Genomic DNA, 17,960 nt, shown 5'->3' with positions numbered 1-17,960 from the left:
AACTTGAATTTCGACACTCCACTTTTTTAAAAGTCACACACTTTTTTAAAAGTCGACTTTAATTACATCGTTATTTTTATTATAATGTAACATATATTCATTTTTTTTAACAGATAACAAAGGAATAATGCCTACGAAATTAAGAATCTGTGTATATGTAAATGCCCAAAAAAAGCTAAAATATTCTTGCAACTAACAACAGAGCAGCTACAGTCAATGATAAGTGATTCCTGTTGGTCGATTGGAAAGTCATTCGAGTTATGGACAATTTTATTAGACGAGTAATGATCGGCATATCGAATCGAACATCGAAAATTCATGTGTGACGTCATATACCTATTTTGGATTTATTAATTTAAAAATATTTTTAATTAAACAAAATCCATTCTAGCGTTTACTTAAAGAACACGGTGAATATATTACACTTCTTTATGATCGTTAAGAATTAAAAACTGCTGAAACCCGGTTTTTAATTTGATGACCACATTGCAAAAGTGCACGATATGATGGAATTAATTATTCAAACCGCTGGCGAGTTCAAACAGATAGATTTAACTGGAGTGGTTTATTTTGGTCAAGCTGCTATATCCATTCGCATCGCATTGACTTTAGATAATATGGAATTACACAGATTGCCAAATGACTAAATATTTGTTAGCTTAAATTATATAATAACTATAAGTAATTGCTGTTAAAAGTGGATTTAAACTTTAACAACAATTCCTAATATATATGTAAAAAGGTATTTTGTATGAACATGAGCCAATCGTGAATCATAATCGAAGATTGCGGGACAAGACCCAGGCAAACACCACCAAATTTTCAACTACTTAAAGGAAACCATCCTGAGACAAGTTACATGTGTCAGATGCGAATCGTTCACATCCACTACCAACCTGTATTGGATCAGTGTGGTGCAATAAGTTCCAAATCTTCTCCTCATGAGGAAAGGAGCCGTTTGGCAATATTTATAGATTGCTACTTGTTTATTCTAATCTATTCTCCATTTTAATCAACTTTCTGACGTCTATAATTTGTCAATTTTTACATTTTCGTCAATTTACGTATGTGGTGTTAATGAACTTTCGGACATACGTAGATATATTATTTATGTTCGTTTCATATTTGTTTTAATACCCAGTGTCTCTTTTTAATAAGCGTGAAATTCGTTGCTTGCGCCGAATGCCGACGCACGTCAATTTTAATTTTTCCACTGCGATCGACAGTTACGAATTAACAAAACGAAATAATTACACGGCCGAAAGTTTTTTTTAACGAATTTTGGAATGGAGTTCTGGAAAATGTCATAATACCGTCTAATGGTTTTGTTGCGGCGCTTAGTATCTACACATATAATAAAGCAGTAGAACTGCTGAATGCCTCAATGGTCTAGTGGCTATGTGTAGTGGATATAAGCTGCAGATCCCAAGTTGTAATATAATGTTGGAAACTACAACAGACTTTAACTTATTAATGAGAATTTATAGTTTATCTCATTCTTTGTGATAAAAGCGATCTTCGTGACAACAAACACTTTTCTTGAAATTCTGCCATATTTACCAGAAGAGAAGACCTTCGCAATAGTCAAATAATAAAAAAGTGGAAATCTATACAATAAATTCAGAAAACATGTATTATAACTTTTTAAAAGCCGAATAAAGACTATTTAAAAGAGGTTCCTTATCGCACGTTACACTTCAGAGTCCTGTGGAATGAGAGTTAAGCCGAAATAAATGTAAAATTTCTATCGACAAGACACTCTTTCTATAGTACTTGTGATATGTGCATACAAGCATATGTCTTTGTACACGTGTAGTAAGTTTCTCATATAATAATAAATTGTTGATTATCATAAAAAAATCATTTCATTACTTTCAAGATTTGTTAACTTGTTTGATTGTTATTTAATATGTAAGAGAAGTGACAGTTTGTTAGTTTTATTAGCTGAATTTGGCATGAATTTTATAGGATATATGACAATATGCCACAAATCGATCTGATATAGTTTAACGGCGTACTAGTGACTTTTTCAGTCAAAATTTCAACGTAAACGTTTTTTTTACGAAGTTATATAAATTGCCTATTAAAGGCACTGAAAGCAATTAAACTTCTTAATTGATATAGATATTAATTGCCTTTGAAATTGACATCGTAAAATTCCGCCCCGAAACTTTCACCAATTACGTTGACGTCTCATTTGAGTTTTACAGTTTTGACGATTTCGTTTTGCTAAGATTGAATTAATGTATGGAATAAAGAACCGATGAAAATAACAATCACTTGATTCTTCAAGTAAGACTCCTCTGAGCATGAAGAAAGTGCAATTTCAATTTTAAAAGTGTAATATCATCATCATTATCATCATCAGCCCACATTAATCCACTGCTGGACATGGGCCTCCTAACAGGCGCGTCAATTCTCCTGGACTTGTGCTAATCGCGTTCACTGAGCATCCGCCATTTTCTAAAATCGTCTTATCATCGGGCGCGTAAATTGTAATATATTTTTACTATTCTATCACTAAACCGCTACTTGGCATTGTGTTCCAGTGAAGGTTGAATGAGAGTATTTATAGGCGCAAGGGACATAACATCTTAGTTCCATAGTTGGTGGCGCATCGTTAATGTAAGGATGGTTTATATTTCTTACAGTGCCGAAGGTTGTGGTGACCATTATTAGGTTGTCCATTTACCAGTACCATTACCCGTTATAAAAAAAAAGACGCATGATGGCTAAGCTATGTTCACCACGAATCATGGTTGAAATCCCTCAAAACTGACCATGCTGGAAGGACTGCTCATGCTTTTGCTCTCACACATGACTTGACCCAACTGGTTGATCAGCCCACCAGGATCCCAGACATTGATGGGCAAGCACCTTCTCTACTGGACCTTCTGCTGACTTCTCACCCGGTGGAATATCAGGTTGTGGTTCAGGCTCCTCTTGGCTCTTCGGATCACAGCCTTATATCTACCAGAGTGCCACAGGCCAAGCTGCCGCCACTAGCGGTATGCAAACGTCGCGTTTGGCACTATAAGTCGGCGGATTGGGACGGTATGCGCGATTACTATGCGTCGGTCCCTTGGAAGGAACGTTGCTTCAGTGGGAGTGACCCGACAGCTAGTGCCGCTGCTGTTGCTATCGAGATCATGTTGGGAATGGAATACTACATTCCTAGCTCAGATCTCGTCAGTAGGAGTACGCGTAACCGTTGGATCACTCGTGAATGTGCCGATGCTGTATCATCTAAGCAGGCGGCATATCGCAAGTGGATCAACGGCTGCATTAGCGGGGCATCTAACATCGACTCACTGAAAGCAAACTATAATAAAAATTCCAAGTCCTGTAGAAAGGCATACACGAGAGCGGATGCACAGCGCATTGTACAGATTGGTCATGACCTTATTTCGCATCCTAGGGGCTCCCGTAGCTTCTGGCGTCTGACCAAGTCTGTGCAAAACAATTTCTGCCAACCTTCACTGCCACCGCTCAGAAATCCGGACGGATCGCTAGCTCACAGTCCGCAAGAGCAAGCTGATCTCCTGGCTAAACTCTTTGCCGACAATTCCGTCATCGATAATTGTAGTGCGCTGCCACCTACAATACCTTCATGTGGCCATACGATGCCTGACACTAAAATCAGGCAACGTGATGTGCGTGCGGAGCTGCAATAACTTGATGTACGGAAAGCTAGCGGTCCCGATGGAATACCAGCCATACTGCTGAAGAAGTGCGCAGCGGAGCTGTCTCCTGTGTTAACGCGCCTGTTCCAACTTTCTCTCTCTTCGGGATGTGTGCCGGAGGCTTGGAGAAGAGCTAATGTGCAAGCGGTTCCCAAAAAAGGGGATCGGTCTGACCCGGCATATTATCGGCCAATAGCTATCACCTCAGTACTTTGTAAGGTGATGGAACGGATTTTAAACTACCAACTGATCCATTACTTAGAAGATCACTGTTTAATTAATGATCGACAGTACGGGTTCCGACCAAAACGGTCCACAGGTGATCTTCTAGCGTATGTAACACACCTCTGGGGTGAAGCTATCGACAAGTATGGAGAATCGTTGGCTGTCAGCCTCGATATCTCCAAGGCTTTCGACAGGGTCTGGCACACAAGTCTTCTCTCCAAGCTGCCGGCATATGGTCTGCCTGCTCAGCTATGCACCTGGATTGCCAGCTTCCTACACAAGCGTAGCCTTCGTGTTTTAGTTGATGGTTGCGCTTCACAATTCTATGAAGTGAATGCTGGGGTCCCCCAGGGATCTGTGCTATCTCCCACACTCTTTCTTTTGCATATCAATGATATGCTCTCTCTTGGGAACATACATTTCTATGCAGACGATAGTACAGTGCATGGTGGATACCACAGACGCGCAGTGGCTGGGCGAGCGGAAATTGAGGAGAGGTGGAAGGATCTTGTCATTGAACTCGATAGGACGTTAGAGCACATCGCCAAATGGGGCTCTGATAATCTTGTTGAGTTTAATGCCAAGAAAACACAGGTATGCGCTCTCACGGCGAAAAAGTCAACATTTTCCCCTCTTCCCTCCCTCTGTGGTACTCCGCTGGTGATGCAAAGCAAAATTGCCATGCTGGGGATTGACGTTCGCTGCGACCTTAGTCCAAGGGATTACATCGAGGCTGTTATAAAAACAGCTTCACGGAAACTCGGAGTTCTGAACAAGGTGCGGCGCTTTTTCACGCCACAACAACTGTGAGTGCTCTGAGGAATTATTCTCTCTAATTCCTGCTTCCCCCTTCCTTCTTAAGTCCACGCGAGATGGTTCTCGATGTCACCGCCTAACTGTGACATCAATTCCATCGCGAACAAAGAAATTTGGCAACTCCTTTCTTTGTTGCACTTCCAAAAAATGGAATTCCTTACCAGCTCACGTGTTCCCCTCCTCTTACAACCCGAGTTCCTTCAAACGAGGCGTGAAGAGGCATCTTGCGGGCCGGCAAGGCGAAAGCGGCTAGTGCAGAACGTTTTTCCCGTCTGTACTGGCCGTCGTCGCGTTTGGACTCCACTTACCATCAGATGGAGTAGAGTCATTTGCCCTCCCGGCGAATATAAAAAAATAATAATAATAAGCTTATCTCTTGAACGACCCTATATTTAATGGATATTAGAAAAAGATGCATGTATTGTATTTTATTTCTAACAGTAACGATCTCTAGAGATATAGAGATGTAATTTAGAGTGTTTATTTTGAGAGCAGTTTCGGTGTAGAGAATGTATAGTTTCAATTATTTTTTTCATTGTTTAATCAATTTTTTCCACAAAAAAGGAGAAGAGGCTTTAGCCCAGCAGTGGGACATTTACAGGCTGTTACATAAATCATTAGAGGATACAATTTCAAGATCGAATTAAAGTGCTAGGTAAATATGTAAGTTTAAGTAAAAAATATCTGATGTTTTCTCTATATAATGAGAAATGTGTTTTATAAAATTGTTATTTTATGTAAATCGTTATTATGTGATACTGTGGTTTGTGTATATAAATCAAGTCATTATTTTTATTTATATTAAGAAATTAAATTTGCATGATATCGCGATATCTAATAATCACGATAAGCAAATTTAATCAAGTGGCAAGCGCTTTAATTTTTAATTTAAGCCCATTGAATTTAATAAGGAATTACAGAGGTCAAATTAATGACTGAGCTTAAACATTTTCACAATATTGAATCCAACTATCCGAAAGCGAGCAATAAAAAAATATTTCAAATAGTCCAAAAGAATTTCGGTCAAATTTGAAACATTTTCAACCAAGTTGGATTGACAATTGGATATTTCAATACGGGTCAGGCAGTGCTTACTATTTCAGTGCGATTTCCAACAAAAAAAAATAGCTTAAAATACCGTCAGCCGCAATCATTGCGGATGTAATTATGTGCTCCTAGCGCCATCTAGTGACTGAATTAAATACTCCACTTTAAAAAGCCCATTAAAAAGTACGTTTCCTTTTTTAAGTCCTACTCTGGTAATTGGTTGAATTTTTGCTACGTCAAAGAATATTCCTTTTTAAAGTAATAGTTTTGCCTCATTTTATCTTCCCTTTTTGTACTTTAAAACGTGTTTTACTTTTCTTAAGAACGCTTATGAGATATTGATATTTACTAGCACTGTTTGAAATACTATTTGGCAGACTCTTAGACTGACCGCTGGACTAACTTACCTCAGGAATGCTTTTGTGGTGGGGTAGTTTCTAATTACTCGTTAACTTCTTAATGGTATTAATAGTATAGGAGGTTGTCTTATACTCAAATTCAAATAGATTATTTATATATATAATCTTATTCTTATACTTCTCTCTATATTTAGTTATACAGTATAGTATAATTTCGTATGATAGTTGGTCTATGTTTGTTTATTTATTTGTTCCACTTTCACATCTTAACTATTCAATCGATCATCATGAAATTCGACATACAACTTGTCAGAGGTATAGAAAATGTCATAGCTTACCTAAAACCTCCTCATGCGCAGACTAAGCCGCAAATAAAGCGAAGCTGGTGAAAACTTACATAATATATATTATGCTACGCCAGAATATATGCCTTAAGACACATAACATCATTGTTTAAATCTTCGGTTAAGTGAGGGACTTAGTTTTATTTCTTTTTTTTATATATATAGGTAGATGGTCGGGCTGATGGGTCACTAGGCTTGAAATGGTCACCACCACCCATGGACATTGGCGCCGTAAGAAATATTAACCTTTCCTTACATTACCAATGCTCTACCAACCTTGGGAACTTAAATGTTATGTCCCTTGTGTCTGTTGTTACACTGGTCCATCAATATTAAGTTTTGCTGTTTGGTGGTAGAATATGTGATGTATTGGTAGTATCTACCCAGACGAGCTTGCATAAAGCCGTACCACCAAGTAAAATTGATAAGGATTTTGCTTCTATCACAACAATTTATTTTTCCGTATTTCTGTTACAGATGAGGGCACTAACGTTCGTTTTGACGGTTGTCACGCTGTTTGTAGTGACACTCGCCCAATCTGAAGGTAAGAAAATTCTCATTTAAATAAAATATAACATTCTAAATATCATAAGTAATAAAAAATGTTGTAAACGCAACCACATTCTTATGATTTTTTCCGAATATTTATGTATGTTTCTAAGCTAATATAAGAAGTTTTTTTAATAGCAGAAATTTGTCACATTACCTTTTCTTTTTGTAAATTAAAAATTGCATCGGGACGACACTTTTTTCCGCTGGAAAAAAACATTTGTTTCCTCCACATAAGGTGAGGGGAGTATGTAGGACTCGCCGGCACTGAAGGCACCGAAATACCCACTAAAAAACCAACGTAAAAAACCACTCCGTCCTGTCGGAGGACGCCACGGGATCGCTTGCGCATACTGCCATGCCGTCCCGACGAGCATGGCATTTATCACGCTCAGCAGCGAGAGATCTCATAAATCATTAGGGTCGCAAGGGAAAGGCGCTGATGCTCCCAAGCAGCACACTCCATCAGAGTGTGGCACGCCGTATCCGTAAGCGCACCACACTCGTGGCAGGAGGGCGTTACCTCCCGCCTGACTATTCCGTGCAGGTACTTACCGAAACACCCATGTAAGCACCTGAGTCAGTTTAAAGGTCAGTGTGGCGCCTTTTCTCGTTACCCAGCGACTCAAGTGGGGGCGGATCGCCTCCACTGTTGCCAGCGCCGGGACGACACTGCTTTATCACAGTCAGATGAATGATTGAACGACACATAAACAAACATAACAATATTCATTTTTATTTACATATACCCGTACCAAGACAAATCCAACAAGAAAAATAATATAAACAATAATAACAACAAGAAAATTAATAAGTTGGGAGAAAAAAAACGTGCATAAGAAAAACATTCTTTAGCTTTTTCATTTATTTAAAACAGGCAGACTGGCGTATGACTTATGTCTTACTTACTACTTAAGAGACTTAAAAAATATAATAAACAAAGACTTGATAAAACATGGTATAAGGTATGTATAGAGCCCGTAAATCAATCAATTTTACTCAAATTACTCTATTGACGTCAGTTATATGATTGCCGATTTCAGATAGTAATATATGTCTATATAATACTATAATATAACAGTACAGTACAAAAACAGTCTGTGAATATCCCACTGTTGGGCTAAGGCTTCCTCTCCCTTTTTTATTGGAGGACAAGGTTTTGAGCTTATTCCACCACGCTGCTCCAATGCGGATCAGTGGAATACACATATGGCAGAATTTCAGTGAAATTCGACACATACGTGTTTCCTCACGATGTTTTCCTTCACCGTCAAGCACGAGATGAATTATATTAACAAATTAAGTAACTAGTATTAATAGTAAGTATTAGTAGTAAGTAATTAGTAAACTTCTGGTCTGTAGTAGCAATTGATTCATAGACACTCCTATTATGCGATTTTTAAAGTCTTAAACATAGTAATTGGATATCCTACTAATATTATATAAAAGATTCTATGTTTGGATGTTTGTTACTTAACAACACCAAAAACAATTAAACGGATATGGACGTAATTTTAAATGGAGATAGCTTATACCCTGACCTAACACCTTAACAACGCGGGCGAAGCGGATGGAAGCCAATAAATAATAATTTAGGAATATACTCATCAATTACATACATATTATAAAAAGTAGCCCTGACTCCTGAAGTGGTGTTACATTAAATCATTACATAGTATTACAAAGTATTACAAAGTACTTATTACCAATTATTGTAAGTTAATCCAAACCTGTGTTTACGTGTGTGCGTGTGTGTGTACGTTTATGTGTGTGCTATATTTTTGTGTGTGATGTGGATTTTCAGTCGTATTATTATCAGTATCGTATTATTTTTTAACCAGTTTCATTTTCTATTTTAAGGTATGTCTTTTATTTGTGATCCCCAACACAGTTTTATCTATCTATAACTTTCGTACGTAATAGATATATAAATTGTAACACGTATCATGTCTAAATAACATGAGCAACAAATTAATTTCATAATAAACTTTACTTAAGCACCTACAAACTGAACGCTCGGAGGATTCCCATTATAGTTAAATTAATCTTCTTCACCCCCTTTCCCCTTAATTTATCACACGCCATTATAGCCCTAACCGTCACGTTATAGAGACTGGTTTCACTTACAGTTAATAGAGTCGCAATTTAATTTATATTAAACATCGTGTAAGTTGATTAACTTGTTACGAATTATCTTTGGTAATAGATTTCACATATAAAAGTCCTTTTGGAATTTTTTAAAATTAAAAATGGGTTTTTGATGATGATCTTAGCGCGCGATACATACTAATAATATCTCCCGTGCCTCGGAAAGCACCTAAAGCCGTTGGCCCTGCGCCTGAACTCTTTCCGGTCGTATCGTATTGCCATCCCATCGGATTATGAGAGTTAGGAAAAAGAGAGTGCACCTGTATTTGCGCACACACTTGTGCACTGTAATATCTCCTGCGTAGTACTCCCAAGAGAGATTAGCCACCGTGGCCGAAATCTGTCTGGAGGGCATTATCATATACTAATAATATGGGCTAACTGAGACTTCAAACATCAAATGAGTAAGCGTAAGATTTAGAGCACCAGATGACGTCAGCGTAAGATTCGTTTTTACAAGTTCGTTAACGAGTGTGAGATCGGTATATGAGCTAACATGTTGACACGTCTACTCTCGTGAGTACCTTTGCACGCACACCATTTTTTTAAAAGAAGCTTAACCCTCTTCTAACCTTTCTAACATTTACTGACTATCACTTGCATTATATATTTTTTTATGTTGTCTTGTAGTCTCCACAGAGTGTTGTCCGTGCCTTTGTATTATCTTCCTACCGGTTTATAGTCTGGTATTTTGTGTGCCAGCATATTTTCATTTGCAGGCAGTATCATAATCAAAAATATGAATTGCGAATTTTATTTTGTTCTTTTTCCGATTCTGGATTGCTAGGCTCATTAAGATGGTGTTCGGCCAGCCTGTCCATAATGGATGTATCTAATATGGTTTGCCTTTCTAAGGTTGTATTTCACTTACCCAGCCGCGTCGTCACTGCCTTGATATGGAAGTGCTGCGTGTTATTGCAACCACTCCATGGGATATGATGTAATCATTATCATATCTTATTGTAAAATAAGCCGACAATTCGATCAAAGACTCATTAAATTATTTTGTAACTGTTAAACAATTCCCCTTACTCATTTCACCTCTGTCAGCAATATAAAGCAATTACTATTTGACTATTGAATAAATTATCAATAACGAGTATATTACAAGTCTCTATACAGGTTGGAATTGTAAGAAAGATGAATTGAATATCAATCTAGTTTACACAATACTTATATTGAAAATTTATATTATTAGGGAAACCAATGTTTGAATCGTGTTCTCAATAATGTTATAACTAATCCACAGTTCTATTTTCCCTTGCTTCATTCAATACAATGGTACAAGTTTATTCGAACAGAACTCTGTTTAATCAATTCTGATAGAACTTTGTAATAGTGCACGAAGACAAGGACATCATTTTTTAAAGTTTTGACTGAAAACTTTTTACTACTTTCCCAAATGGAGGAAAAAGAAACGTCTTTAAAATTAATATTATAAAGTAACAAACCTGTCCCAAGACTAATTATCAGGTAGAAATACTTTTATCCCAAGAAACATAAAGAACTAAGATGACTCGTGAAAGGTCAAGATAAGTCGTGGGGACTAAATCATAAATTCCTATTTTAATAACAGCTAAGAACCGATGAAGTTTCATTTCTTCGACGATGACGATAATTATCGTTAAGCAGCACTAAAACTCATCTCGAATACTTTGAGAATATCACCCATTCGAGATAATGGACCATCATCCCGTGCCGGGCCATTTCACAATTATTCGGGGTCAGATTTAGGTGTCATTTATGGAGGAGCTTTAAGACGATATAATTACTAACGGTAATTATAGCTTTACTGGATCGTGAGCTAAGATGGCTTAGTGAGCTTAAAAAGGTGAGTCCAGAGAAGACAATATGACAAGACCTTTATATGAAATATAAATCACATAAAATTACTTAACATTTTCAATGGGACCGTAATTAGAAGTCACTTTCACTGGTGGTAGGGTTTTGTACAAACCTGAGTAAGTTCCACCTACTCATCAGTTACCTGCCCCCAAAAAGCAATGGTTAGTATTTTTGTGCCCTTTAAAGATAAGTGAGCTAGTGTAACTTCAGGAACAAGGGATATAATATCAAATTTCCTAAGTTTGTTAGCGGATTGGCGATGTAAGGGATGGTTAGTATTTCTAACAATTCCACTGTCTACGCACGGTGCCATTCAACATCGGGAGGTCCACTTAATAATCTGCCTATCTAATACAATAAAAAATGCCAGTAATATTATTAACGTAAACTCTTTTAAAGCCATGATAAAGTATCTTCATAACTAAATTTCGGTATATCGCCCTTTAACCATTGACGCTGTCATAAAACAAACAGCAATATACAATGCAAAAAGAAAAAAAATCACTATCCTTACCCAGCTGTTTCATATTTCCTTAAAGCATTTTACATTCCAAATACATATTTAAAAAGGAAACTATCAAAGCAAAAAATAACATTCTATTAAAGACAATCAATGTATTCTCAATAAATTATTAACTAGCCCCATAATACGTACCGTTATAACTAGACTTAATGTGGGTAGGGACAATGCTTCATCCTATACCCGACCCAAAGTCCGGGAAATGTCCGCAAATAAACTTAATGGATTCTATTCTTCAAACGGACTGACATACAGTCATAAAGTATAATAATATTTTATTTGAAACGAACATCAAATCAGTGCTGCCATTTTATATGAAACAAACAACAAAACAAATCAAAAATGGAAGGGCTTTATCACTGTTCAAGATCGAAATACATTATGCCAAATGTCATTTTAAAATTATCTTTTCATCAAGAGATGGCGTTAGATGTATTATACATCGCGCTATAACAATTTTTTTTAAAGTACTAAATACGTTTTTCTAAATTTATAATGAGAGAGACCAATTACACTATCTGACCATACTACACATACTCGGTGGTTTTATTTCAAAGTCTCACAGTATATATAAATCCTTTGTTTTTGTATATATTTATATTCATACAATGTTCTTTAGACGCGTTTTAGGTATGGGGGATAAGAAATCACGTTCGATAATTAAACTGTGTCAATTCAATTTGTTCTAGAGTTTTTGTAAGCCCGTCTGGGTAGGTACCACCCACTCCTAATATATTCTACTAAACAGCAATACTTAGTATTGTTGTGTTCCAGTGTGAAGTGTGAATGAGACAATATAACTACAGGCACAATGGCCAACATCTTAATGTTTAAAGTTGGTGTCTTATTGGCAATATAAAAAATGTTAATATTTCTAACAGCGCCAATATTTGTGGGTAATGGTGATCATTTACGCGACTCATTTTCTTTGCTATATATATATATATATATATATATATATATATATATATATATATATATATATTCTATTCTTAGTGAACCTTCGAGTATTTTGGCAATTAAAGTATATGAATTTGTTAGTGATTCTCTCAAACTCAATTTATATATATATTATAAAAAAAAGCTACTTCAGTTATTCAAATGTTCTGTATTCCTCTCAAACTTTACACGTATACACCAAACATGGTTTTATATTCTGTCAACAATATTCTATTCCTTATTCTTAAGGACTGTATGTCGCAAACAAGAAACGAAGAAGTCTTGCTTTATGAGAGAAATCTTTCATTTCTTATCACAGAAGGCGACCACTCAGAAATATCGAAGTTAAAGTTTTGTGATCAGACTACGAAGTGAGCTATAATCAAATTTATATTACATAGAATTTCAACCTTTTTGCTTATTAATCAATTTATAATAAATATAATGTAGGTATAAATGAATACTTACTTTACAGTAGTTATACTTTATTCAAATTGTTTCTAAAACGTGCTTGACATTTTAATCGTACTTAAAATAATACATGAAGCTACCATCAGTTGAGACTCTCGATTCTACCGAGAGGAACTGACACGAAACTGTTGCGGCCGATCTCAAGAGAGATTAGACAACTGTGCAGGAAATATTATAGTGCACAAGTTTGCACAATCACAGGTGCACTCTCTATTCCCTCACTCTCATAATTCGATAGAACGGCAATCCGACACGACCGGAAAGAGTTCAGGCGCAAGTACAACGTGCGTGCTTTACATGTTTTCCAAGGGACGGAAGTGTACTTACTTCCAATTTCCAGACTCCGAGTTGTTACTGTTCCACAGAAAAGCTCGACTTAGGTTGAACCCAGGACCTCGGGTTAAGTGGCCTTATAAACTTAATATTGCTAATTATACAATATCAAACACATATATTAATTTTATTTGCAATTGAAATACATTCTGATTGAAAATCAACGAGGAATAAATCCATATTATTCAAACAATTTTGTATATAATAAAAAAATACATTTGAACTGAACGTACTATTAAATATTGTATTAAAATATTACTATTATACAATTTTTTTAAAAAGACTCGAATTAAAAGTATATGTTGTAAATCAGATACTTTATTTTCTTATCTTGTTTTAGTTTAACAAAACATCAAAGAGGCCGACTTAGACGCTAAAGGCTGTCCAATTAAAATTTATCACACGAATGTTTTTCATCTTTAAACTAAAGTACCACTCCTCAAATTTAAGTATTTCTTTTGATAAGATTTACGAGATAGCCCAGTGGTCAGGATGCGTGATTCTTATTGGTGATCGCGGGTTCAAAACCAGACGAACACCAAATAATTTTTATGTGCTTAATTTGAATTTATAATTTACTGCAGCTTTGCTAGATAAAAATATAGCAGAACTTCACCGGACTCATGCAGGTTTCCTCTTTGCCTCCGCCATCGAGCGTAGGATGATCAGATGCGTAACCGTCAAGTATATAATTATAAATTTATTGCTATTTTAAACAATTAAAATTTCAAGGACAATTCAGTGAAAAATAAGCGAAAAATAAACAAAAATATTTAACTCCTAAGCTTTTCCATTAATCTTTGAAATTTTCGCCGATTAATTATATAACTTTCATGAAGAAGAATACCCAAGAAAATTGGTTACTTCATTTTAATTACTTAATTCCATTTAAATATCCTACAGGAAAATCAACGTGCACTAATTTTAAGCTTTCTTATCCTCTGATTATTAAAGTAAACTTTAAAGGTAACATTGTTTCCGCGATTTACGGGAAACCTTGCTTCGAAAGGACTGTTGACTTTAAAATTGAAATTTTGCTTTATAATTTTATCTTTTGTTCGCCTACTTGCGATTATTTCAAACAAAGCGATAATCGAATAAATATTAATTTATCACTCACAACAAAGAAAATTGTAATTGAAAAATTGTATGGAAGTTTATAATATTTGAAACTAAAATCAATCAGAATCTTAGACTGTTTGTAAAAACATTACTGAATATCCTTGCAATCATTAAAGATTAAGATTTCAAAAATACTCTGTGCAAGCGCGTCTGGATAGGTACCACCCACTCATCAGAAATTCTACCACTAAACAGCAATACTTATAGCGTTCCCGTTTAAAGGGTGAGTGAGCCAGTGTAACTATATGCCATTCCTTACATCGCCAATGCGCATTGGCGATATAAGGAATGGCATATATTTCTTTTATTAAATTCTGTCGTTGAATTACTAGAAATTACGTATATGTTTACTTACCATCAGTTATATTATACTAGATATAGTTTATACGAGAACCCTTACCCGAAACTCCTTGGGGAGTTTTATTAAATCATATAACGGAAAATGGGAGAGTAATCTACATGCGGTAGACGGCATCTAATATTAAATTAATGGATTGCTTACTATGTCTCTTGTTAACGTGACACTAAATACATAATCTATTGACTAATAGATCTAATAAACGACTTACAGACAAAGGTTTCAGAAGCATTACATGGAAAACTTACATATATGAAAAATATTACATACTCACACATTACTGGTGGTAAGGCGTTGTGCAAGCCCGTCTGGGTAGGTACCACCCACTTATCAGATATTCAACCGCAAAACAGCAGTACATAGTATTGTTGTGTTCCCAAGGTTGGTGGCTCATTGGTGATGTAAGCGATAGTTGACATTTCTTACAATGCCAATGTCTATGGGCGTTGGTGATCACTTACCATCAGGTGGCCCATATGTTCGTCCGCGGACCTATACTATAAAAAAAACATACAAAGCGACGTAATTAATTAAATTACAATTATTACTATTAAGATATTATTTCTCTTAACTTTTATAATAGTGATTGCTTAGTACTGGTTCTGGTCAGTGTACAATAAAGCATTTCTTATTATTTGTAGCAGATTTTTATACGTAAATCTTAATAATATCATTGTGACCAAATTTTGGCAACGACGTAAATCCATGTGCGAAGGATTCGGTGGTGCACTTTCTAATTAGTATCTAACCCAGATGTGATGAATTTCCAACAAGGCTCGACGTGGTTTGAAGTGCACGAGAGAGTCATTTTATCAACTTATTAAGTATCTTGAAATAAATATCACAATAATATTTTATTAGCCTGACAATATGGCTCGAACGAAAACAAAGTTTCGTTTTTATTTAGAAAAACATGATTTCTACATAAGTATTAGACAACGTTTATTCTACGGTGACACCTTTACACGGAGACACCTTTTTTATAACTTAATAACTAGTAAAAAAAAAAACAATACTTCATAGTAAGCCAAAGGCCTTAAATATATAAACATGTATCATGGTAATTATAAAAAGATACATTATAAAAATTTAATTATGTGGGATTCTTATCCACTAAAATCACTGCGATGGCCGTCCTCGACACGGATCGCAGAGGCTGCGGGATGTAGACACGCATCCGTTCTCCCGTGCTCTGCTCCGCTCGTGGCTGCGCGGAGCTCTCCGCAGGGGGCGAAGGTTATCTAGTCCCCCCGCACTACTCGCCAGTGCGTACGGCAGTGCGAGGCCTTTCCGGTTGCTGTAATCCTCAGGGCCGTCTGAAATAGGACCCGCGAGGCCCCCACCTCACGCTTCCACGGCCTCAGGGTTACGCCCTATCTTTTAAGACGTCGGGGCTGTGGGAGGGACGACGCCGGCGTCGTCTCCACCGAGCAGGATCGGCCCTTTCCCATATCCGCTCCGACGTCTCCTTCTGAACCACGATGGTTTTCCTATTCTTTAATTAATAATATTGATTGATAGAAAAGTTTACAATTAAATCAGGTTTTTATATTACGGTATATGGTAACGTCATATCGGCTTGGTTCAGATCTAAATAGAAATGGAATATTAATAGTCAAACTTGGATGAGAATTGAATCGGAAACGTTTCGCAATTGTTGTAAATTAGTAGAATTGGTCCTCAGGTTTTAAGAAAGGGACAGTAATTTTGAATTACATTCGTTTTAATGTTATATTATTGTTATTATTATAGTATATTGTTATATATTTTTATCTAAAGTTTATTATAATAAAAAAATACATGTAAATAATTGGTGTTATGTATTATTCAAAGTTATCTTAATTGTCTTTTTTTGTAATTTAGATTGAAGTATTATTCTTAGAATGTAGTTTTATATCATATTTGATTTTGATTCTTATTTAACACATTCTTTCGAAAATTACTTTTACAAAATAACCTTCTGTATTGTCAGAATAAACAATTTTAATACTTTATTAAAGTATACATTTTCTAATCAAAAATCACAGTTCCACGATCTCATTAATTCAAGATAAGTTCAATTAGTTGACATAATATGTTTAATTAATTATTTATATAATAAAAATATATACTATATACAGCAAATAAGTATCAAAAGTAACAAATCTTAGTGTAAAACAAAATTAAAGTGATGTGTGGCTGGGTTTTAATTCACACAGCATCGTGTAATTATGTTGACGCTGAATGCTTACATAGTTCGAGAGGCGACTGTAATTTACCGAACGTTATTAAACTTGGCGCGCTTCGCACTCAACAAAGCAACTTGTTCGTTTATAGACTTCATACACGATACTATGATTAAAAAAACAAAATCAATTTTGTTATTTATTGTGTTATTTTTACAAGGACATATGTATGGATGGCTAAAATTATTCTTTTATCAGTAGAATTATATATACGTGGGACGAAATGGTCCTGTGGCTAGAACGCGTGAATCTTTACCGAATATTGAGGTTTAAATCCTGGGTAGGACCAATTAATTTTCACGAGCTTCACTTGTTTGTATCATTCCGTGAAAATACCGTGTGGATTATACCGGCATTTGTCGAAAAACATAAACACATAAGTATTTATCAACCACCATTAGTATAATTTCCTCCCTTTTCTATGCTTTAAAGCATTTATGAGGCTTTTAAATCATATTAATTTCATTATATAATATGCATTTTTGTTTTTAATGTTTATTACATTACTATTCTTTTCTGGAGTTGGCTTATATGTAATATGAATTATTTAAAAGATTAACTACTGAATTTCTTGTCAGTTATTATTGCTAGAACTTATATTTCGATTCAGTGTTAGTTTTACATTTCGTTTACGATATAAAATGATTTAAAAGCACTTTTAAGCGCTTACCTGAATAGAGCATATTATGTGTTATTTATATTTAAAGCGATGCAGAGAATAAATTGCAGTTTTAAAAGTTATAAAAATGCAAAACGTATGTTATAAATTATAATAATACATATATGTTAACAAATTAATAAATGCTAGAAAGAAGAAAACCGAACGTATGATACATAAAAAACGTTTTATGCAACTGATTAACTTACATAAACTTAATTTTTACATAACTTTCATTTTATATAAACAAATAGCATTCATAATAAAAAAACTTGTATATTGTTATACCGTGAACGTTAATTATTCAACAATACATAA

General features: G+C 35.4%; 1 protein-coding gene across 4 annotated transcripts in view; it reads left to right on the top strand.

The window, feature by feature from the left end:
• LOC126771576 (Ig-like and fibronectin type-III domain-containing protein 2) overlaps nucleotides 1-17,960 on the top strand; it is a 139,957-nt gene that overhangs the window by 91,613 nt on the left and 30,384 nt on the right. For all 4 annotated transcript variants that reach the window (XM_050491527.1, XM_050491528.1, XM_050491529.1 and 1 more), the window contains one exon: nucleotides 6,952-7,018. In XM_050491527.1, the coding sequence (XP_050347484.1) occupies nucleotides 6,952-7,018 (67 nt within the window). The remainder of the gene's footprint in view (nucleotides 1-6,951; nucleotides 7,019-17,960) is intronic.

This window comes from Nymphalis io, chromosome 11 (genome assembly GCF_905147045.1).
Source record: "Nymphalis io chromosome 11, ilAglIoxx1.1, whole genome shotgun sequence".
Taxonomy (NCBI): Eukaryota; Metazoa; Arthropoda; class Insecta; order Lepidoptera; family Nymphalidae; genus Nymphalis; species Nymphalis io.
The sequence above is the reverse complement of the archived record's forward strand: the minus strand, read 5'-3'. Positions and strand labels throughout refer to the sequence as shown.